Here is a 25,389-nt window from a genome sequence, read left to right as displayed (position 1 = left end):
CTAAAAAATGTCTTTCTCATTGTTTTGGTTTTAATCCAATCCTCAATGGTAGACAAATGACCCTTCTGGCTGTGACCAAGATAGTAAACCTGACACTGATACTTGACTTAAATCTTTCTTTTAGGTCTGAGAAGCAAGGCAGGCAGACAACCCAGCTAAGCAAAGAGACACAGGATGTAACTAAAGACACATGGATTGTGTCCATGGGCCTTTGTTTAGGTGTTGCATAGGGCGTACATACAAGGAATGGGCTTAGAGGCGCCACAGCAAGTCCAGATGGTTCCAAGTTACTTCCTGTTATAAAAATCTGAGCTGTTTTAGTTTCATTAAAAGAGAAACACCAAAATTTCCTCCTAAGAGTCACAGTGAATAATTTTAGAAACCTGAGAGAAAAAAAATCTTACTGGTAGCTTGGTCACTGATGCTAAATGCTTCTAGTATACTCTGCCTTTTACCACAATCACTCCCGTTACTCAGCTCTCTTCTGATCCACCTGTTAGGAGTCCAGCTGGAACTTTATTTTTGGACTATTTAGCAACATTCTAGTATGTGGAGAGATGAAAATTTTAAATCACAGAGGAAGTTTTAAAATAAGCAATAAACTCATCCTCATTCTATGTGTGTGGATTGTTAACGACAATTAAGCACATAAAACAAATGACTAATACTTATTTTCAATAATTTATCAGACTGCTTTGAATGGAAGAAATTATTTCTACTACACTTTTTCTGTTTTTCTTAAATCAAAATTATTTCAAATTTCTCACTCGTACTCAATACATCCCCTCTGAAAAAGGATTACCTTCATCTCCCTCTGCTGAGGCACTGAGAGGAATGTCTCCTCTGCTCCTAATGATGTAGTTCTTACTTCAAGCAATTGATTCAATGTCTGTGATTTGGGGGAGCATTTGCAGTTATGAAACAAGATCAATTTAGGGTTAATGATTGTTGAAGCTGGGTAATGGATACATAGAGGGAAAGAACTTCAAGCCATACTGGTTTTGGGGAGAACAATTCTGAATCATCCCAAGTTTTCTATCTGATAGTTTGTGAAGTAGCCTCTTCACTGCCTTCTAGCAGTGCTAGCGTGTTGGCATGAGGAAACCACGAATAAAGGAAACCTCCTTGAGGAAACTTGTTCAGGGATCTATTACAGGCAAACCTCATTTTACTGCACTGTGATTTACTGCACCTTGTGGATACTGCTTTTTTTTTTTTTTTAACAAATTAAAAAGTTTATGGCAACCTTGCACTGAGCAAATCTATCAGTGCCATTTTTCCAACGACACACTTAAGAGACTACAGTATAGTGTAAATAACTTTTATATGCACTGGAAAACCAAAAAATTTGTGTGACTCACTGAACTGCGATCTTCACTTTACTGCAGTGGTCTGGAACGGAACGCACAGTATCTCCGCGGTATGCCTGTACCACCGCTGTTGTTACAGTTAGCATATAATGAGGGCTTACTATGTGCTGGGTGTGGTGCTAAGCCCTTCCTACCTGTCACCTCACTGATTCCACATAACTGTTACATGAGGTCGGTGCTATTATTACCCCTTTCAGATTAAGGCAACTGGGGCCCGGAGAAATTGAAAACTTGCCTGAGGCCACTCAGCTAGCTAGTGGCAGAGGCAGCATATTGGCCCAGAAAGTCTAACTCCAGAGTCCACTCTTGTAGCCACTTTGTAAGTGGTATTTCCTATTTAAATGAGGTAAGGTACACAGAGGGTCTCAGTCAAGCCCTGACACACAGGAGGAGCTTCTCCTTTCATTCACAAATATTTATTATGCATCTACAAGGTACCAAGTACCGTCTGGGCTGTAGAGATACAGTGGAGAGTAAGATAAGATTCCTGTTCTCACAAAAATTAAACGATAGTTTATCTTTCCTTCCCAATGAATTTCATAAAATGCCATGGATACTAAAGAGCAATTAAAAGAAAACCCAGGTTCTCCTCAAATAGTTTGTTAACTTTGGAGGTAGCTTCTGGGAGACCAACCAGGAGGGGTAAGACAGGCCAGGCAGCAAAGCAGCTAGAGCAAAGGCTGGTAATGAGAGCATCTTCACGCGTACAGGAGACACGTGATCCGAGTGTAAGCGATGGGAGGGACCCTGACAGATACCAAAGCCACCCCAGAAAGAGCCCTGACCTGGCAGTAAGAGGTGCTAGCTCTGCCACCAACTGCCAATGAGCCCTTTTAAAGCTCCCTCGCCTTTTCTGGGCCTCAGTTTCCCCTTCTGTAACACTTGTGGACCTACATAGCTCTGAGTACTTCTGCTGTGACATGTGACATGTATTTTGTCCCTAACAATTAGGGCTGAGGCTAGCAGGGAGAAAACCTCACTGAGCCTTCCACCCTGGGGAAATACTTTGTTTCCTACTAGTCATTTAAAAGCCACTGAAGGAGCTACCTCCTGAACAAGGGAATGTGTCACCTTCCTCTTGTCACATTCACACTTGTAAGATGGCAGGGCCTACCTACCAGGTCACATTCTTCAAATAACCAACTGCTCGTTCCCCTGGTAGTAGGATTACTGCCCCAAGAGGCCTGTGGAGGTCAAGGTCAGATCCTTGTGTGTGCATGAGACACACACACGCGCGCACGCACACACACGACCTCTCTGAGAGGGACTCACCGGTCAGCATAGCGCAAGGTATTCAGAGTGTGTTCGGTGGCCACATGGCTTGGTGAGATGTTGGCGATCATGCAGGTTTTGGCATTGCCGATGAAAGAATCCTTCAGAACCTGTTTGAAACAGAAGGCAGGTCAATGAAGTCAACTAACAAAGGACATACTGGTGACTTTGTGCAAGACAAAAACCCAACCAACCCAACAAAATGATGCTCACTTCAGCACTGCTCAAAGAGATACAAACCTCTTTAAAAAAAAAACTAATATTTTTTTCACCCATGAGATTAAGAAAGACTTATACTACCCTGCCCTGGTGAGGGGCAAGGAAAAGGGCGCTCCTGTACACCGCTGCACTGCCCACGCACCATGTACTGTGAATTGATACACGCCTTTGGGAGGGCAGTTTGGCCATATGCGTCAAATGTAAAAAATGTTCACACTCTTGGTTTGGTATTCACTCCTCCAGGACTTTATCCTAAAGAGCTTTTTGCTCTATTGATAAAAAGAAAAAAGTACACACAGAATATTCATTACAATGTTATTAAAATTGAAATTTGGAAAATCTAGGAGTCTGTAAACAGGGAACAAACTAAGTAACTGTAAGTTGAATACGACCATAAATAATTATGTACATAGGTGCTTGGAAAGATCTAAAACTTGTTTGGAAAAGGTAAATGATTCTATAAGTGGATCTACATGTGGAATTATTGTTTTTCTAATTAACTAGGAACACAATTTCTGGGGATGGGGAATGTATTTTAAAAAATAATAAAGCCAATGTCAGAATCAGGACTAACCACCTATAAGAAGGGTTTCCTAGGTTCCTGGTTAAAACCATGTTTAAGAAGTCATCTCACCCACGGACCGCCAGTCCTGACTAGTGAGGAGACACGTCATTACAGGTTCTGCCCCGGGTCCTGTGGAGCCACTGTTCCAGCTGCACAGAGAGCCTCTCCCAGGACACACAGATCCTCACCTACACTGCCTTCTCCCAGCCTGTCCTCTACTGTGCACAGGACTTGGTGCACAGGGGGGCCAGGGGCACCCATAACTGTCTTCACAGCCGTTTGCACCTGGGCAGACCCCTCCATGGGCTGCTCTTCTGCAGCCATTACAGATGCTTATTTTTTTTTTCAGATGTTTACTTATTGGTGTTTCCCAATAATAAACACATTTTCAAGTAAGAAAAATGGAAGAAAAAATTACATATGGTTCTACCACTCAGAATAATCAGCTAACACATGCATAATTTTTTCTGTGCAGTTTTTTTTTCTCATTTCATATTTTTAAACTAGAGATCTTGGTCATCCTTCTTATTAGTACCTGTCAAAAATCTACCTCATTCTTTTTAATTGCAGCCATTAGTTTTTATCTTGAAATACTGGTCTAAGTCTTACAACTAAGAAAGTACCAAGTACAGCTACAGCTACATACCATCCGCTTCGAAGACTTAAGAGACTCCACTAAATCAACAAGATTTCTTTACATTAGAAATAAGTGGGTTGGAGGAGTGGGTACAGCTCAGTGGTAGAGTGCGTGCATGGCATGCACAGGGTCCTGGGTTCATTCCCCAGTACCTCTGTAAAAATAATAATAATAATAAACCTAATTACCTCCCCACCAAAAATTTTAAAAAGAAACAAAAGAAGGAAAGAAAAACAGGAAGGAAGGAAGAAAAGAAAAGAGCAAAGGAAAGAAAGAAAGAAAAGAGAAGAGAAAAGAGAAGAAGGAAAGAAGGACAGAAGGAAGCGGAAAGCTCCTGGTCGGTGACCACTGCTGTCCCCGCGGGAGCCCAGCTGCAGGTACTCTGTACGTATCTCGGCCTGCGAATGCCCCTCTCACCTCCTAGACTGAGAGCTCTTGGGAGGAACATGACTCACTCCCCTCCTCTCCCTCTGCCCTCCCCTCCTCCAGGTAGCCTCGTGCCTTGCTGGCAGCGGATGTTCTGCTGAATGAATAAATGAATAGAAGAAGGAACATGTGAGTGAACCAGAACCAAAGCTCATATTTAACTTTACCTGAGTTAATTTGCTTTGCCTGAAAGGAGTGTGGGTGTGTTCCTGATCCAATGCTCGGATACATTCCTTCAGCTGCAAAGTGGCAGAATAACGAGCACATCAGGTATTACGTGTAAAGAGAGAATAATAGATCAAATTCTTCTTAAATAAACCATATGCATGCAATCCTCCAAAAGGGTAGTTTCTTGTTCAGCAGGAAAAATCAAGCTAGCCTGGGAAACATCATCCTATGCTAGCTGTGCCTAGTTAAGTGCCAACTCCCGCCACCCACTGCCACCAATTTAAAGGCTGTGATCCTAGGATTAGCCCTGATAGTGTTGAACAGACAAACCCAGGGGCCTTCCCACAGGTCCCAGAGTCCGACTTATGTGGTGCTAGTTCTGGCTTGCCAGCTCGCTTCTCTTCTCACAACTCTTCCCAAGCATAGATGCACTTAGAGAAAATGTCTGTACTACTCCCCTGCCTCCCCACGCACACATGCACACCTGTAAGTACAGATTCAAATACAAGTTGTCTGAATGGGGCAGGAGAAATTCTAGCGTCAGAGCTGGGAAGGAACTGAAAAATCACCCAAGTCTACCTCTTCATTTAAAAAAAGCGGGGACTGTGGCAAAGGTAAGAGCATGCCACTTGCTCCTGGGCACAGCCCAGGAAGTGCTCATGAACATCACCAGGGCCAGCAGAAACCCGAATAAGTAGATCTCTAGGGGCAACATGCCCATTAGAAAGAGCAGGGGTGGGGGGACAAGATCAGGGAGGAGTGATCTTCTATTTCTGAGTCATGCATCTAGGCTAACCCGCAAAAATGAGAAGAAAGAGGGGGAAGAGAATGGAAGGAATCCCTTGGAAGTGCCAGTGCTGGGAGCTCACAAAGAACAGGTAACTAGCCTTGAGAGTTTGCTGTGGCTGTTCTTGGCAGCAGCCACAGATGCCCACAGCTAACACCTCCCTATCCAAGAAGCTGCAGGATTATAAGAAGGTGTAAGATAATTTCTTCTTTTATTACAAATCAGTCCAGTATCCCCAAACTTTAGCACTGGGAAGATTCTCTAGAAGAGACGAACCAGTAAGCAAACCCAGTCCCTGAGTTGCACCTGCCCCTCACATACTCACATCCAGTGTGGCCACCAATTTCTGTGAGCCCTTGGGTCCCGTTAGCCCCACTGAATCAGAATGGAAAGTAGACTTTACCAAACTCTAAGGGAGAACCAAGGGAAATAACCAGGAAAGAAAGAAGGGGAACCTCCGTGCACTTCACAGAGCACAAGAGTCTGCTCCTATCCTATGAGGCTTGTTCCCAGACCCCTTTACACGATGTTGCCCAGGTGAGACAGATGGTCAAGCCCCAAAGGTCTGTATGACTTTACAGGTACTTATTCCTAGGCTTCCTAGTTAATTCCTGGACCATAGTATTAAATATGAGAATCACAGATTTCTTGCTAGAGGCTGTGGACCCTTGGCCAATTCACTTAACCTCAGCCTCAGAAGCCTGACCTATAAGGGGATAAGAGAACTTGCTTAACTTACCTCAGAGTTGTTGTGAAAACTAAACTGATTAAGACATAGTACATGCGCAAAATATATTGATTCCGGGCCTCCCTGGAGAAATGGTAGATCCCAGGGTTAGAGTAGGGAAGGCATGTGACACCTTGTAGTGCCAAAAGGTAAGGAGATGCTCAAAAATGATGAGAGCATGTCACAAGCACACAGAAACCAATGTGAAATAACTCCCAACAGCCAAAGGTAGGATAACTTGAGCAAGAAAATGATAGAAATGGATTCTAATCTAGCAAATAAAAGAAATATCCACTTACTGTTACAGATAAATAATCAAATAAAGAGAAAAAACAGCTCTTACAGTAGAAGTCCAACTAATTTAGAAAAAATGATGGAAATAGAAAAATCTCATCAGGTAAACACTACAGTAATAATTGTTACAGGTAAGACTCATCAATGGATGCTAAAATTAGGCAGCAAAATGTGATGTAAACAGGATATTTGCATAGTTTCAAAGTATCTCTCCATAGATACTTCTTACAAAGGGAATAATCATAACTTCACAGTGGAGAAACCTAGCACAAACCACCTTAACTCAGTGATGAAGTTTAACATCCCCAGTAATAAGACATACTGACTTCATGTACCACCTGGAACAATAAAGACACTGAGAAGGGTACAACTTCTGTGGCATTCTTGCTAAAAATTCATTATCTCAGTCTAATCATGAGAAAACAGCAGACAAACCCAAATCTAGAGACATTCTGCAAAATAAGTGGCTAGCATTCTTCAAAGGTGTTAAGGTCATGACTGACAAAAACTGAGGAGACTACAGAGTGGTGACGACTAAATGTAATATAGAATCCTGGACCTGAAAAAGAACAGTGGTGGGATTACTGACAAAATTCAAACAAGGTCTGTAGATTAGTGAATAGAATTAAACCAATGTTCATATCCTGATTTAGATTATTTTACTATAGTTATGCAAGATGTTAACACTAGCGAAGCTGGGTCAAGGAATGCTACATGTTTATGTCTGCAACTTTTTTAAAATCTAAAATTATTCAAGAATTTAAAAAATAATAAAAAGATGCTGATTCTCTCTCAACTCTCCAAATTTATCCCTCATGAGGCCTGGAAATAATGGGTCTAGCTGGACACTTCAGTTCTGATGAAAAGGACTTAAATAATGTGGAGGGGCACAAGGCAGCACTATGCAGCTATAAAAAGGAATGACGAACATCTCTGAACACAGCCATGGAGTGAGCTCCAGGATACTGTTAAATGAAAAACAGGGAAGTGTAGAATAATGTTTGCAGTATGCTACCTTCTGTTTTTCTCTGAGAAATGTGTGAATACAAACACATATATTGGGAGAAAATGGTTATCTATGGGGAGGGAGGTAACACGGTTGAGGGGACAGGGATGGACACTACTTCTCTCAACATGGCTCATCTTACAATTTTTACTTTAACTGAATATGAAATTGGTAAGCTTAAACACACAGAGAAGAACTATTTCAAGTGACTTTGCAGCACAATATTATGGCTGTACATTCCTAGTGGGAAACAATCTAAGGGTAAAAAGGAAACTGCAAAGAAATCTTAATCTGAATTCAGTAATCATATTATGAGTAATATTAACATTATTTTGATATACATACATATTGAAGTAGAGCAAATAAATTATATTAGTGTTGTTAGGAATGAAGAATTTTAGCATGAGAGAAAAAGGAGGAAAATATAAATTCAAAAAGGTTAAGCAAGACCCCTGGAGTCTTCATTTTGCATTAACTTATTAATATGAATTCCTGATATTTTTTCCCTTAAAAAAAAAACTAGGAGGGAGGGTATATAGCTTAGTGGTAGAGCACATGCTTAGCATGCACGAGGTCCTAGGCTCAATCCCCAGTACCTCCTCTAAAAAAATAAATAAATAAACCTAATCACCTACACCCTCCCACCCAAAAAAGCCCCAAAAAACTATTGCCAAGTTCTGTCCACCAAATCAGCCTAGAAGCAAGGACTGTCACAGTGGTAGTAAACACCACTAGCACTTCTAATTGGTCTCTAAACACCATTTCCCTCCAAAACCAAGGCTTGTTGACGAAATGGCTAATGCAAGGTCTGGGGAAGGAAATGTACAAGATGAGCCTAGAACATCCTGTCATATTAGAAAGCCAGGGACTAGTAGGGTTGGGTCAAAAAGACTTAGGAACATACTTGAAAGGCTCCCACGGGCCAAAACTGTACAATATAAGCAGCAAAAAGAACAATGATAACACTGAGTTCATAATAACACAAAAACAAACAAACAAGGAAACAACAAACTCATGATCATATTTAGGTTACCAGGACATCAACTCATCTTGAAAACCGGTGACTAAAGGCAAAGAATCAAGGATTTATCGTGCCTTCATTCTATCAATTATATTTCAAGATAATCAGATAGTTGAGGGAAAGTTCTCTCCAGCTAATAAATACAGAAAGAGTATTAGAATTAGAATACCACCATTTTGGGATTGCTAATGAAGCAATGGCTGTCGGTAATGCTCATTGACGGCTGCTAAAACCGTAAGGCAAAAAAGGCTGATGGGAAACATTATAATGGAGGAATTAGACTGACAACATTTGAATCTTTCTTAATGCTCAAAATCACAAAAAGAGACATTCTCCATGTCCTGATGTGTTCCTATAGGAAGTCTAAGAACTTCTCATGAATTATTCTTGCCAAAAAAACCAGAACCTAAATCTGATCAAGCCTTTAGATTGGTATTTTCCCAATTGAAATATATGAGCCACAAATACAAAGCATATATGTAATTTAAAGTTATTATAATAGCCACATTAAAAAGAAATAAAACCAGATGATCAGAGGAAGAGAAAGCAGGGAGAAAAGGGAAGAGTTGTCTAGAATTGCCGAGAAATTATATATTATATATACTACATATATATAAAATTATATATTTCAGTTAATCTGACACATTCAAAGACATTTCATCATGTAATCAACATGAAAAAATATTAATGAGATATTTTACATGCTTCAGTGTGTATTTTACACTTAAGAGTATATCTCAATTCAGATTAGCCACATTTCAAGTGCTCAACACCCACATGTGGCGGAATGGCCACCATAATGGACAGCACAAATATAGATCTTAACCACTTTACAGAAAATAGAGGATAGGGTACCATGTTAAACATTGACATGGGGATGCAATCAGCTTTATCCAGAATGTGAGAAATTTTATAGGTCAAGTGACCCAGTCTTCTTCAACAAATAACACTGATACTGGAAAAAAAAAAAAAAAAGAGAGAGAGAGAGAGGGACAGAGGAAGAACTGATATGGAAAAAAACAGACATATCAACCAAAAGCAATCCGAGGATCTTATTTATATCTTGATTTGAATAAATCAAATGTAAAAAGACATTTATGGGACAACTGGCAAAATTGTAATACTTACTAGATAACAGGTAACATTAAGTAATTATTTCTTTAGGTATAACAATGACATTATGTTATATTAAAAAGTGAGTCCTCGCCCGCGTGGCGTGCCCGTGCGGCGCGGCGCGGTGCGCCCCCGCCGCACGTCGGGACCAGGGTCCGGTGCGGAGAGCCCTTCGTCCTGGGACATGGGGCGCGGCCGGAAAGGCGGCCGCCCCCTCACGCGTCACGCACCGCACGTTGGTGGGGAACCTGGTGCTAAACCATTCATAGACGACCTGCTTCTGGGTCGGGGTTTCGTACGTAGCAGAGCAGCTCCCTCGCTGCGATCTATTAAAAGTCAGCCCTCGACACAAGGGTTTGTAGAAAAGAAATAAAATCAAAGAAATAAACAGAAAATAAAAAAAAAAAAGTGAGTCCTGATCTCTGAGATACTTGTTGGATATTTGTGGAAGAAACGACATGATGACAGGATTTGCTTTAAAATTATCTAACTAGGGGAAGGAAAGGGTTGGTTACATTTTTCACATGCTGAAGTTGGTGACAAGTATTTGGGAGATCTTTATACTATTTGTTCTACTATTATATGTTTGAAGAATTAATTTTATAACTTGATGAGAAGGAGAAAGCTTACCTAAGTTAACCATTCAATCAACTACAGAAATACTTCTCTGTTCCCAATTGGCAGGGATGATCAGAGGAAGAGAAGGCAGGGAGAAAAGGGAAGAGTTGTCTAGAATTGTGGAGAATCTGACTGGGCAGCCTCCATCTCCAACCTTGGAATTCCATAGCCAGATAAGAGAATGCCCTTGCTCTGGCTGATTCCACTCCACCCTCGCCCACTTTGGCTGCATGTAAAGAGGGGCAAAATCTCTCAAAAATGATTTTTAGATGAAAGGTTTTGAGAAACTTACAGCCAGAAGACTCTGGTTTATTTCGGCACCTTCCATCTTTGTCTGTCTGTCTGAGTCTCTGGCATCTGCTGCTCTTTCACTGCCAGCCAAGTCAATAAAAGAGATCCTAGAGAAAAGACACAGTAGGGATGACTTCTTCAGGGCTTTGGTTTATTTCACATCAGCCAGCATTTTGTGATGGCAGGAAGAAATTAACACTGGCCCATCTCAGGAAAGAAAAGACATTACTGTCAGCTTTCCAAAATTATTACAAGACTCTGATCTGTCAGTTACTGCTGGCACTGTTCACTCAGATCCTTCCATTGGTTTTAATCATTTGTGAGAAAGTATGATTGAAATTAATTAAACATTCTTCCCATAAGACTAAATGACCACAATGCAAATCACTTAGGTAGCCACTTAGATAATTAAATAGAAACTTCTGTGGGCTGCTTTCCAGCCCCCAAAAAAGGACTCATTACTCAGAGGTGAGATAGGCTCATCCATCACTGTGGCAGTTTGCTAAGATAGCACGAGAGAGGCAATGAATGTACCCAACTGTCTTATGGCTTCTTTCAAGAAGGATGGATTAATTCCACCTCCCCCCACCTTATTTTTTTTTGGCCTGTAAGCTCTCTGAGATGCATTTCCTACTATTCCTCTGCTGATGCTGTGTTTCACGTTAGAAGCAATCAATGTCCCTTTTAATAACTTAGGGTTGACCAACAATAGGTCATTACTTCATGGTTAATCAACTGATGGCACTTCAGTACAATGATTTATTTTAGAGCTAATAACTCTACTCTGCATCCCTGAAATAAAGAACTCCATGGTGGCAGGATGTCCTGTTGTTGACAACACATATTTCAAAGTCACATTAGGGAAAGGCATACAATGCAAGTCCCTGCATAATTCCAGCTCACCTGCCAAATGTTCTCTTGGCTGAATCTTTGATCTGAATTTGGATGACAGCATGGGAGCGGGAGGAGTCTGCGTTAACTCCAGTGGCCCCGGTACTGCGCTCCTTGCTGCCCTTCAGGATCACCTGAAAATAAAATCCATAGGTGACTCCCCAAGGAGTAAACAAAGCTCTCTGGCCCCTAAGAGTTGGCTGAGAGCAGTAGAGACCAGACATACAGCTTTGTCAGTACACTGCGGCTTTTTCCCTCTGTGTGGAAAGCTGCCTAAACACTAAATCATACAGAGTAAGTACCCAACAGCAATGAGAACAATGTGGAATACTAATCTTGGGGGAGAACATTCAATAGCTCAAGAGCTAATTTACTTCTTGATCTCATATACTCTTTTTAATATCTTTGATGGATTTAGCCTGACTAAAATCCCCAGGGCATAACTTGGCTCCAAAGTAAGGTCCCATAATACCCATCTATCGTAGTAACTGAAGCAAAGGACAGAAATGTGCATCACAGAATGAATAATCACATCCACCTGTTCCACCATGATGCAGTCATCAAGGAGACCAGGCCCAATGTGCAGGAACATGGAAGTGATGAGTTACCACAATTGCTGTGAGTCTGTGATTTCCCTTGAGACCACAGCCGCTCCAAATGGGAGTAAAGACTAATTTAGGACCCTCTGGCCACAAGGGAATGGGGGAGAAGAGGTGAAGCCCCAGAATTGGTCTCAAGCCACTGAAAACACAGCCATGTATGAACATGCTGCCCTGATCTGGGAAGGACTGTTGATTACTGAGAATCAAAAAGGTGAAGAACTTTAAATGTTTGACAGAATCCTCACAATAGCTTAACATGAGGTGAGTATGATAATTATGCCCAGTTTACAGCTGAGGAATAAACTCAGAGGTTGCTTTGCTCATAGTCAAATAGCTGCTATGTGGCAGAACCAAATTTCGCATCTAGTATTGTCTGACTCCAAAGCCCATGTGGTTTTTACTACACTGTGGGGCACTTATTCACTTATTTTGCAGTGAATTAGGGTAAGGAAGTCCTATCTCCTTTTTCCTCAATTTCTCAGAATTTTAATTTGTATCATATGGAACATAGGCCACAGTTTTCAAATTAAGAGTCTAAAAGTTGGGGTTGGGGGGAAGAGGAGGGGAACAGCAGTAGAGGACATGCTTAGCATGCACAAGGTCATGGATTCAATCCCCAGTACCTCTATTTAAGAAAAGAAGAAGAAAAGAAGAAGAGAAGAAGAAGAGAAGAGAAGAGAAGAGAAGAGAGAAGAGAGAAGAGAGAAGAGAGAAGAGAGAAGAGAGAAGAGAGAAGAGAGAAGAGAGAAGAGAGAAGAGAGAAGAGAAGAGAAGAGAAGAGAAGAGAAGAGAAGAGAAGAGAAGAGAAGGGAGAGGAGAAGAGAAGAGAAGAGAGAAGAGAAGAGAGAAGAGAAGAGAGAAGAGGAGAGGAGAGGAGAGGAGAGGAGAGGAGAGGAGAGGAGAGGAGAGGAGAGGAGAGGAGAGGAGAGGAGAGGAGAGGAGAGGAGAGGAGAGGAGAGGAGAGGAGAGGAGAGGAGAGGAGAGGAGAGAAGAGAAGAGAATCCAAAAGTTGATGGAGTCAAACTTCAATAACAGTCCATAAAATAACAAGCAGGGTCAGGTACTTTCAAAAAATTTAACTAACTAGTAATAAGTTCCTCCATGGTCTAAGCAATAGCTATATCTGTAAAGATCATCTGTATGTGAGATTTAGAATTGTATTTTAGGATCAAATTTTAAATGCCCTAATTTTGTAAATAGCTTGCTAAAAGTTTAAAGGGATTATCTGATGAATCCTTTTGTAAAGAGCAGAATTTATTCATTTAAAACCTGGCTTATCAACTGCATGGATAGCATGTTGCTGCTAATCAGAAATTAGAAAGACAGTAATCCCTTTTATTGGGTGTGGCAAGTGCCAAAAAAAAAAAAAAAAAGCACTGATAACTAAGCCTGCACACTAGCTAGGGCACTTAAGGCCAAATCTATGACTGAACCATCTAGTTTAAATGCACTTCCTCATCCTGGCCTCTCCCTATTGCTCTGATCTCACGCATTCATAGACGATGGATTACCACAGATCTGTATTATTCTTTTTATCAAACTTCCCTTTTTCATTACAAAAGAAAGACATGCTTCCTGTGGAAAACTTGGAAAATACAGGAAAAGTATTAAGAAGAATATACCTTCCATAACCTAGAGTTAACAAGTTTCTGATGCATTTATTTCCTCCCAGAGTTTTAGAGTTCTCAAAGCTTTTGATTTTTTTTTTTTTTTGCTAATTTCTTTTGGTCTTTTACAAACCCTGTGAAGAGACAGGGGAGATCTTTTAAATGTCTACATTTGTGATTTGTGTAAGCGATAAGCTTGATGGATAAAGGAATGATCAGAGAAGTTAAATGACCTATCCAACTCACTTATCACATAGGTAGAATGTGGTCAGGCTAGGGACAGAAGCCAGGTACCCTCTGCCACACGTAAGCAATGATGCCACTTCTGCCAGACTCTAATGAGAGCTCAAAGGGGCCTCAAGGCCATACTTGATCAGGAAATGTGGATACTGACAGGAAGCTCATGGGATGGCCTTGTGTTTGACACCCAGGGAAGTCAAGAAAGATTGTCTTCTGGGGCTCTGTTACAGAGTTTTATATTTGGCTTTTCATTGCACCTTGTCCACCATGAGGTACTAGGTACCTGTGAGTGCGTCTCAGAAAATCTAACATGTTGACGCAAACTTTGCTGACTAAATGCCTTTTAGGGAAAGCATGAAGGCATTTCTGGTCCATGGGCCAATTTCCTCAGCTTCAGTAACAGTCTGCAGTCATCATGCTTTTTAGAAACTGTGGAATAAAGCAACTGAGCTCTGAGGAGTAAAAATGAGGCAGTCTGTGAAAATCATCTGACAAACTTCTGTAAATGACAAACTCTAGTGTGGCAGATAGTGAAATCTGAAGTTAGACTGTCTGGGTTCACATGCCAGCTCTGACTATACAGTTGTTTGAAATTTTGTAATGTAAGAACTTTGCAAATCTCAGTTTCTCATCTATAAAATGGTAATCTCATAGGTTACTCATGAGTAGTATGTAAAATACTTAGTACCATGACTGGCACCATAAGTTCTCAATAAGTATTAATTTAAAAAAATATAATAAAGAACTAACATCTTCGTGTAAACTTCCAAAACTTAAACTATGTCTTTTACAAAATGTAAAACAATCAGTTTCATAAGGAATTAGAGCTTTACAGATCAACATGAGATTCCATGGGCTCCCCAGCACAATTAAAAATTTAAAAAAGAAGGAAGGAAAGTAGGAAGGAAGGGAATTAAGAAGAAAAAAAGATGCAATCTATTTGGAGGAAATGCAAGCTTAGGAGCAGAGCAAAATTCAATCATTCTAAAAATCACGAGGCCCCCTTCTCTGCTCACTACCTCCTTCTCAAGTTCTTTGTTCCATAACTAAAGTCTATTGGGCGAGTTTTAAAATCTAGGTCCTTAGATATAACATGTTATGTGAGTAATGAAATGAGGACCTGCTACAATAGAAAGTAGAGACAACTGCTGAATTCTGTGGCACTAGGAAATATTCAGGGATTTAGTAATAGACCTAACAAATTGAACTAGCATCCCCGTAAGCATTATATGTACCTTATCACATCTCCTTCTCTATCACCCGACCCTATCATCTAGTATCATCCACATGTTTCAGGCTCAGAAAGGTAAAGGACATACTCAAGGACACACGGCGCTGAGACTCAGCTTTGTCTGGTTATAAGGCTTTGATCCTAAGCTCCCTGCACAAATACCAAAGATGGACTATGAGTACTTCAGTATGATAGGCACTGTGTAGAGACTAAGCATCTATCACTGGCATACAGCTGAGGCTCCTCTAGGGGAAGCTCTTGCTCTGTGGGTCTCTGCTACCAACTACAGCCAAGGCAATGACAAAACATTTATTAGAAGTTTGGGAATGGATACACAGAAGTATGTGAAATGTCAGTAGGAATGACTAAAAAACCAGAAAATCTCTGCAACTGAAAAAATGCCAGTCGTTTGCCTGACAGACAAAATCTTGACTCCAAATCTGGATGGGTCACCGAGTCCTCCGTAAAGGCAGGGAAAACCTGGTGCCTGCATTGGTAAAACCAGGTAACAAAATACACCTGGAAGAAAAAAGTTCCTGGAGGAATGACAGTCCTGTGTGGAAAATGAAGCTGCAGTTGCAAGGGCAGGCGACAACTGGCCATGCCTGAGTGAGCCTGAGGGTGATCTGTGATGGTGACGCACATGAAGGTGATACCTGAGGGTGACACTTGAGCAAACACATGGGTGATATCTGAGTGAGAGTGAGTAGTGACACCTGAGGGAGAGTGAGTGTGACACCTAAGTTAGCAAGTGCTATTGTTTCAAGTCAATAAATGTTTATGAGGGTAACCATGTCAGATATCCATAATTTATATCAACTTTCCACTTTCATCTCAGCTGGCTCCCTTCTTGTACCTCATACGCATTACAGACTGAGGGTATCAGTGACAATACTATGTTGACTAACATACCTTAGGATACAGCAGTGCCATAAACTCTCCCAGAGTGAGACTGATTTGACACCAGATTGCCCGTTAACACAGTTATGACCCACAGCCAAGGGACTTCTTTTTAGTATTTCATCCTTTCCCATTTGATTGATCTAATTTTCAGGGACTACAGCATCATGAGAACCAATGCCCCTGAAACTCCCAGCCAAATGAAGGAATGGCTATGGTAGATAGGGACAAGAGGACCACAGGGAACAGGTGTATGAGAAATAATTTCCTTAGGACTCTACAGTGGAGGGAGCTCTGGACAGGTTAAGAATGGTCACAGTCTTCAACATGTACCACACACTTTGGTTCTGTCCTGCCTTTGCAATCACTGTAAAGGGGCTCATAGGTGACTATCTAAAATAGCCACACACAGGTGCCATCCTTGGATTTTGGATCCCAGAACTCAGGAATCTGATAATCACACAAATACATGGTCCCAGACCTTAGAGAAAATTCACCTATTTGTCCCAGGAAAAAGAAACTGTTAGAAAAACACACATATCAATGGTGGGCCATCCCACCATTTCACACACTAAAGTCCCTCAAGGGGTGTACTGTGAAGCTGTTCTAAAGGTGGGTATTGTCAAGATCCCAGCCTGTTCTTCTAGCCTTCTCCCTTTGACAGCCAGGCTTGTCAGATATACTTGAGTGACTATAATGGCTGTGTGTTAGAATCACGTTGGGAACTTTTAAAATAATACCCACTTTCATACATTGCTGGTGGGAATGTAAAATTGGTGCAGCCACTTTGGAAAACAGTTTGGCAGGTCCTCGAAGAGTATGACTAAACAATTCCACTCCCAGGCATATATACTCAAGAAAACTGAAAACATATGTCCACATAAAAACTTATATATGAATGTTCGTAGCAGCATTATTCATAGTAGCCAAAAAGTTAAAACAACCTGCATGTCCATCAACTGATGGATGAATAAAATATGGTATATCAATACAATAAAATATTAGGCCATAAAAAGGAATGAAGTACTATACATTCAACAACATGGATGAACCTCAAAAATATTATGCTAAGTGAAAGAAGGCAGAGACAAAAGGTTGTATATTATGTGATTACATTTATATGGTATATAATAGGTAAATCCATAGAGATAGAAACTAATGGTTGTCCGGCACCAGGGGCAGGGGAAATAAGAATTAAGTGCTAACGGTATAGGGTTTCATTTGAGTGTGATGAGAACATTCTGGAATGAGATAGTGATGATGACTGCATAACTGTTTGAAAATACTAAAAAAAAAAATTACTACTTTGTATATTTTAAAAGGGTGAATATGAAAAAACAAATTTTCAAATACCTTGGGAAGGATATGCAAAAACTAGAAAATAAATTAGCTGTCTCAGGAAAAGGGAATGGAAGGAATATTTTCGTTGTACTTTTTGAATTTTAAATCCATGTGATAGTATCACCTATTAAAATATTTAAAATAAGAGTATTTCCTATTTCCAGAAGCCTTTTTCAGAGCCCACTACCATAAAAATACACAGTAGCAGCCTTTGAAACTGGCCCCAAAGTGTCCTCTCATGCATTAAGCTCTCCCGCATGCTCCACCTCCCACTACAAAGGCGTTGAGACAACATTGCAGTAGAAGGAGCCATCCTTCAGGGGAGGGTTCATATTTCATAAGTGTGAAGTGGCATGTTTGTCACTGCCCACTGCCTAAATCTGAGTCCATCATACTTGCTAGATAGCAAAATGAAGTCTTTCCCTGTACTTTGGCTGCTCTGGTGGGGTAGTAAAGAAGGAAGAATTACCTCTAGAAGAAGCTCCACAGTGTCCACCTGAAGCTCTCGCAGTCCCACTATCTGTACCACGTGCTTGCTGTCTTCTCTTGCGAAGAGCCTGCAGATGTGAGAGCACGGTTGGTACGGCACACCTCCTGTAACAGACTCCCCAGACACCATCCCACCACTTTCCCATTAAGCAGCAGTTTTTCTGTTTGTGTGGGATTGATGTGCATTCCCCTTGCCCACCCCCACACCTCCTGACTCCAGCAAACAAATCAGCATCTCTGGCTACAATGAAAAGAATGAGCGTATAACCCAGACCTATGCCAATCTGTGGATGGTGCTTTCCCAGCTACAGTGATTGGTTCAGGAGTGGAGATGGGATCTCTGCAGCTGAAAATAAAGTCCTAGTCTCTGGGTGTTAGGTGCCTGGGGGTGAGGAGCTCTCTTTTTCTCTCAGGAAGTGAAAGCATGTGGCCCTGGGAACAGTGGCAGCCATTTTGCATCTACAAAAGTGACAATTTTGGAATGAAGATAACACCATATAAGGTAGAGCAGAGAGATGCAAAGAAACTGGGTCTTTATAACATCCCTGAACTCCTAGAGTAAAAAGACCCTTAGGCCTCACTGTGCTCTAGGCTTTCTAGATATATGAGCTAATGATTTCCCTAAATGCTTAAGCCAGCATGAGTAGGGTTTTATTTTACTAATTGCAGTATGAGTCCTGATACGTTTTCTAAGGCAGCTGGGAAGAACTGGTGCTGCAAATGAAAGCCTCAGGCCTGCGCGTAATGTAATGAGTGGTTGTGGTCTACCACAGTCATTAAACTAGATCCAGCAAGGCACATGTATTGAATCTATCAGAGACTAAGATTATTTTCTCCCTTGGTAAGATACTGATTAAAATTCATAATGGAATTTCATTTCATAGCCAAAAAAGAAATGATTTTCTCAAGAATTTTTTCAGTCTATACCTCACCCCAAGTTTCCAAATTTTTACAGAAGGACTGAAGGAAAACAGCCTCACCAAGGCCCATGACCTCTCAGAAGACAACCAATTGGAACAGTCAGGCTTCTGGAATAAAAGAGGGAGCTAGCTCTCAGAGCCCTCACACTACTCCTGAGCATCCTCCCCAGGCCCTGTACCCTGAACTCACCCCAGAAAGGTTCCTGATGAACAGCCGAAAATGTACTGCTATATTTTTAAGTCACAGAAGTAAGAAATACATTTCTACCACTTTTTATGCAAAGGTATAAAAACTTATCCTCTACTTTCACTTCCTGAGAGAAAAAGAGAGCTCCTCACCCCCAGGCACCTAACACCCAGAGACTAGGACTACTTTAAAGAGTTAATTTTAAGATCTTTAAATTTTGGTTTCTAGTTTGACATAGACTGAGCTATATACTTCTATCTACCTTTGTCAAAGCCCCACTTATTATAGAATATATAGTTTATTAAAAAAAAAGTTAAGTCTTAACAGCTCTAAACAAACAAGAAAGGGTGCCATCAGTGGAGCAGGACATTTCAGAAGTCTCAGAAATGTAGGAAACAAAGAGGTATTAACCAGAGACAATAAAAAAACCCCAAAACAGTGATCCCACAGCCCAAGACACTGCAGTAAGTGTGGGTCTTCCCTAGAGAGCCCTAGAGAAGCTTTAAACCCAGGAGTTAGCATATTCCCATCCCCCTGGCTACAAATAGAGAATGCAAAAATACAGGGTGGTATATCAGGGTCATTCATTAAAGAACTGCCTTCACAAACAGCTGGACATCCTGATTGTCTCTTCACACAAACAAACCACGGACACATACACACCATAACAGTGGCTTTTACTCTCACGCCAACTGTTCTTTAAAGAAAGTGGCCATTCTGACTGGAAAGGGCTCCTAATAAGGGCACTGGGGCTTGGAAGAAACGCTGTGATGGAGCTAACTTGAGGCTTCAAAACCAACATAGAGAGGGTAGAAAAGAAAAGCAACCCTTCCCCAAAGCAACCCCAGAGTAGCAGCGGCCTTAACTTAGCAGTTGTGTCACTATAGAGTCCCCAACACCTGCACATTCTCTGAACTGTGGCATACTCAAGGCCACCTACTTTTTAAAAATTGAAGTATAGTTGATTTACAATGTTATGTTAGTTTCTGGTGTACAACAGTGATTCAACCATATATATATATATGTATGTATACACACACACACACACATATACCTTTTCATTATAGGTTATTATGAGATACTGAATATAGTTTCCTGTGCTATACCCTAGGACTCTGTTGTTATGTTTTATATACAGTAGCTTGTATCTACTAATCCCAAACTCCTAATTTAATTCCCTCACTTTCCCCTCTGATAACTATAAATTTGTTTTCTATGTCTGTTAGTCTTTGTTTTGTAAACAAGTTCATTTGTATTTTTTTAGATTCCACATTTAATTGATATGTGATATTTTTTCTTTCTCAGTCTGACTTACTTCATTTAGTTTGATAATCTCTAAGTCCATCCATGTTGCTGCAAATGGCATTATTTCATTCTTTTTTATGACTGAGTAGTATTCCATTGTGTATATATACACAACTTCTTTATCCAACCATCTGTCAATGAACATTTTAGTCGCTTCCATGTCTTGGCTATTGTAAATAGTACTGCTATGAACACTGGGGGTGCATGTATCTTTCTGAACTGGAGTTTCCTCCAGATATATGCCCAGGAATGGGATTGCTGGATCATATGGTAACTCTATTTTTAGTTTTTAAAGGAATCTCTTTACCATCTTCCACAGTGGCTGCACCAAATTACATTCCCACCAACCTTGTAGGAGGGTTCCCCTTTCTGCACACCCTCTCCAGCATTTAATGTTTGTGGACTAGATGGCCATTCTGACTGGTGTGAGGTGATGCCTCATTGTAGTTTTGATTTGTAGTTCTCTGATAATTAGCAATACTGAACATCTTTTCATGTGCCTATTGGCCATCTAGATGTCTTCATTGCAGAAATGTCTGTTTAGGTCTTCTGCCCATTTTTTGATTGGGTTGTTATTGAGTTGCAAGAGCTGTTTGTATATTCTGGAAATTAAGCCCTTGTCAGTAGCATCGTTTGCAAATATTTTCTCCTAGTCCATAGGTTGTCTTTTTGTTTTGTTTATGGTTTCCTTTGCTGTACAAAAGCTTATAGGGTTAATTAGGTTTCATTTGTTTATTTCTGCTTTTATTTTTATTGCCTTGGGAGACTGTAAAGGTCTCGTTTTTTTTTTTGCTGGAATAGTCCACAGGATGGCGGACTGCCTAAGCCCACTTTGGTGACCTCTCCAGTTCTGCTACCCAATACCCTACTGCCCCTCCGTAATGGGGGCTGCCCTATCATGCTCTCCTTGCTGAACTAGAGCTGCTCCTCCACACCTACTCCCCATTCCAGTGTTTGCCTGGAGCACACAAAACTTGCATGATCTTTTGGACAGCTCTGTAGGGGCTTAGATACCTTTGCTGGGGGCTAGTCTCTTTCACTGATTTGGTTTCCCCAGACTTCCATCATGCTCAGACTCAACTCACTCCTCTCCACCTGGTGTGGCTGCTCCCAACATGTCTCAGGTCTGGTTAATTCTGTTATGACAATCTTTTATCCTTCCCCTTCCCCTACTCCCTCTCTCTCCTCCTCATTCTCCCAGTCAGTGGATACCTTCACAATTTTGTTGCCTCCTACTCAGTAAAAATCATCTGTTCTAACCAGAACAAAACTTAATGCCAGAAAAACACAATAGGTATTTAAAAATCAGTTACTGAATACATTTCTAAAGTAATGAATTATACTGCAAGGGCAATAGTTTAAGCCTTATAAGAGTTAAAGTCTAATGTAAAGAAAAGATCTTCTTTTTACTGATTTCAGAAAACTATCATTAAGCTTACCCTAAGATTACTGAGAGGAAAAACAAGAGAAAATTGCAAACATTATTTATAGTTCTCCCAGTGTAATAGCTCAAAAGAATAGGAAGGGATTTAAGTACATGTTGGTTTCCTGACTTCCTGAAATTACAACCTTTTTCATAGACCAAAATAAAAGGGATACAGTTTTTTGATGAACATTAGGATATTGATCACTTCAAAAATACTAATAGAAGGCTAATTTATGTTTTCCTCTAGCTGAATTGACAGTTTAAAAAAATATGCATCTGATTCAGGAGACTCTCATTTCACAAAAGGGCATTAATGTACCAAAGCTTCTCATTAAATCCCATGGTTCAGTGGGACTCTGGCTTAAAACAATAAAGAATAGATTTACAGTTTCCCATTCATATCCAATACCTTTTCCTTCTATTTAGGAGGTCATAAAGCTGTCCACAGTAGATTTCATAGAAGCTGATCCACACAAAGAGGTGCCTTCTTGGCTGGGTCACTTCTAGCTGTCTGAAGATGTCTTTGGCAGCCAGAGCATACAGTCCCGGGTTCTGATGTGTTCCTATCATGGTGTAAGTCTTTCCTGCACCTGTCTGCCCATATGCAAAGCAAGTGGCATTGCCTCTGGGGGAAGAATTATTTGTATTACTTTTAAATATTAAGAGAAATGCTAATCTACACACATATTTTTAAATGACAAAAGACAGGTAGAAAAAGAATCCTTGACAAAGTTCAGCTATAAAACATACAGTCCTTTAAGGAGAAGAGGGCTTTACATTATAAAAACATGGGAAGAGGAAAAAAATTCTCAAAGCAGTACATGAGTTTTTTAATAGAAATTTTTTATGAAACTGGTAAGACCCTAAGACAACTCTAGGAGATAAGCAAAGACCACATGCTAGGTGTTTTGGGGGATCCCAGAGGGGGGAAAAAAAGTTAATTCTGAAAGATAAGTTTGGTGAAAGAAGTAATAGAGAATTAAATACAATGAATAATAGAAGATCATACAATAAATAGGATAGTGGTGACCACTCATTTGAATATTAAGGAAGTTCAGATAGAAGTAAAATAAATTTAAGCAAAATATTTAAAGGACTCACAAAAGATCTCTTAGGGTCTCAATTTTCATTTCTATCAATAAATTATTGGGTTACTTGATTTCTAAGATCCCTTCTGGCCCTGATGTCTATGATTCTAAGTGAGAGTCCCTATTCTTGCATGTGGCTATGTGTGTGTACACACAACCCATGAGTGTACAAAACTGCAGAATAAGAGGTGGAAAGGAGAACTTGGAGACCAATTTGCCAGTCACAGTATGTTTTAGGAGGAGTTGAAGCCAAGATTACCTAAGTATTGTGGGTCCTATGTACTATGTAGTCCTAGTACTATGTAGTACTAATGAGAGAGTAAACATAATGTTATGCAGTAAGTAGCTATTGCAGACTATTGAACAGGAATCACATGGATTAATGATAAAAGTAGCTACCTGCAGCAAGAAAAAAGTCTATGTATGGACACAGGGGAGGGGGAGGCAGAGAGATGAATACATAGAAGACAGACAGAAACCAAAAAAAGGGTGAAATGATAAGAGCAAAGGAACCACGAAGGTGTGAGAATCAAAAGATAGGCGCTAACCAGATTTAAGCAGAGACCATTTACTCCTTGTCTTTTAAACCATGGCTCCCAGCAGTGTAAGCCCTTGAAAATACAGGCACAGCCACAGTTAAGAAAAGAATTTCAGGAGAAAAATCTGAACACACTGAAGATCATCTAGCAGAATTAGTGTAGAGAATAATATCTACCTTATCTTCTGAGCATTTTACTGACGACCTATTTTCAAAAAACAACAGATGAAGAAATCTCCTATTACATTTACAGAACTTACCTAATAATTTCACTTAACTTGCAACCCTCTTATTTTTTATTGGTAATGTCTTAATATAAAAATTCTAACTTATTTTAGAAAACTGCTCTCTCAAAAAGCACTCGCTAAATTTGGTGCATAAGAAATTGAATCTAAAAGAGATTTCACTTTTTTAGTGAAATCTGCTCATTGAAAAAAAAAATTGCTACACAACAACAATAAAAAGATAACACAAAAAACAGGCAAATGAAGATATCTGAATGGCCAATTAGCACATGAAAAGATGCTCAGTACCATTAGACACTGGGGAAATTAAAATTTAGAAACACAATGAAATAGAGTTCCATACCCATTAAACTGGCTAAAATAAAGAAGATTGACAATATCAAATATGGTGAGGATGCAGAACTACAATTCTCAAACACTGCTGTTGGGAATATAAAATAGTTCATGGAAAATTGTTGAACACTTTCTTATAAACATACACCTATCCTATGACCCAGCAATTCCATTTCTAGGTTTTTATTCAAGATAAATTAAAACATGCCCATAAAAAGGCTTGTATAAAAATGTTCATACAGCTTTATTAAAAATACTCCACTGGAAACAACCCAAATGTTCATCAACAAGACAATGGATAAACAAACTGTGATATATTCATAGTAGGGAATATTACTCAGCAATAAAACTATACATACATGCAACAACATGTACTAATATCAAAGAACATTATGCTAAGCAAAAAAGCCAGGCATAAAATGCATATTGTAATGATTCTATTTCTATGACATTCTAGAACAGGCAAAACTAATCTATAGTGACAGAAAGCAAGTCAGTCATTATATAAGACCTGGTGGTGAAGGTAGGAGGATTAACTAAAAAGGGACACAAGAGAACATTCTAGGGTGATGGAAATGTTCTCTACCTTGTTCCAGGTATTGATTACTTGGATACATACAACTATCAAACCTTATCAAACCTAAATATTTCTGTGCATCTTAATGTATGCAAATTATACCTCAATTTTTTTAAAGTTATAAAAGTTATTTTAAAAAATAAAAATGAAAAACACTCTGAAATCAGCGACTCTAGCAGGCTGTTCAGCATTTTCTATCTGTATCCGACTACATTTTAAATACACAACAGAAGCCCCTCGTACCTACTCTGCCCCATTTAATATTAACTGTGAACAATTATTTCAAAATTTAAAAAATACATCTATAAAAAATGGGCGATAGTCATTTATCTTATTCCAGTGAAAAAAAATAAACTATAGCCAGAATACATGATTCCTATTATCATCAAAAGTTCAAACTAAGTACAACCACTTAAACCTTTTTATTCAGGACTTTGATGAAATAGTATTGTTGACAGCTTATATTTTTTCAGTAAGCACAGAGAATCAATATTATCAGTGTAAAAGGAAATTTTGCTGAATATTTCTAAATGCTTTATGAATCCAATAAATAGAGACACTAAATTTTCCACAAGAGTCTAATTCACTAGGTCAAAACACAATTTCACATTTAATTCAAAACAATTGAAAAGCGTAAGTGGTATTTATAAAAAATATGACTTATGGAAAATAGAAAATACAAAGCAAGATAAGCAAATGATTTCTATCATACCCATTGAAAATATGCTGAATGAGTGGGTGAGTAGTCTTCATGTATACATCTCGATTGGTGCATGCCTCACCAAAGACTTCATCAAAATAAAAAACATGCTGAAAAAGAAATTTGATTTTTATAGAAAGAGACACTTACTGGATTTTCTTCACCACTATTCTAGCTAATACATGATAAAGGTGCAAATATATTTTTAACTATTGTAACTGTCCATGACAAACTTAGAGATAAATAAGCAATCAT

At 39.7% G+C, this 25,389-nt stretch overlaps 1 protein-coding gene across 3 annotated transcripts in view; it reads right to left on the bottom strand.

Annotated features, from left to right (window-relative positions):
- Positions 1–25,389, bottom strand: part of KIF24 (kinesin family member 24) — a 57,845-nt gene that overhangs the window by 5,788 nt on the left and 26,668 nt on the right. For 2 of the 3 annotated variants that reach the window (XM_015249998.3, XM_072959240.1), the window contains exons 4-10: positions 25,147–25,244; positions 22,063–22,278; positions 17,796–17,883; positions 11,418–11,539; positions 10,516–10,621; positions 4,657–4,728; positions 2,643–2,752 (exon numbers count right to left, since the gene is read on the bottom strand). In XM_015249998.3, the coding sequence (XP_015105484.2) occupies positions 2,643–2,752; positions 4,657–4,728; positions 10,516–10,621; positions 11,418–11,539; positions 17,796–17,883; positions 22,063–22,278; positions 25,147–25,244 (812 nt within the window). The remainder of the gene's footprint in view (positions 1–2,642; positions 2,753–4,656; positions 4,729–10,515; positions 10,622–11,417; positions 11,540–17,795; positions 17,884–22,062; positions 22,279–25,146; positions 25,245–25,389) is intronic. The other variant, XM_072959239.1, reaches the window with a different exon arrangement.

Source organism: Vicugna pacos, chromosome 4 (assembly GCF_048564905.1).
Source record: "Vicugna pacos chromosome 4, VicPac4, whole genome shotgun sequence".
Classification (NCBI taxonomy): domain Eukaryota; kingdom Metazoa; phylum Chordata; class Mammalia; order Artiodactyla; family Camelidae; genus Vicugna; species Vicugna pacos.
This window is presented reverse-complemented; position numbering and strand designations above follow the sequence as displayed.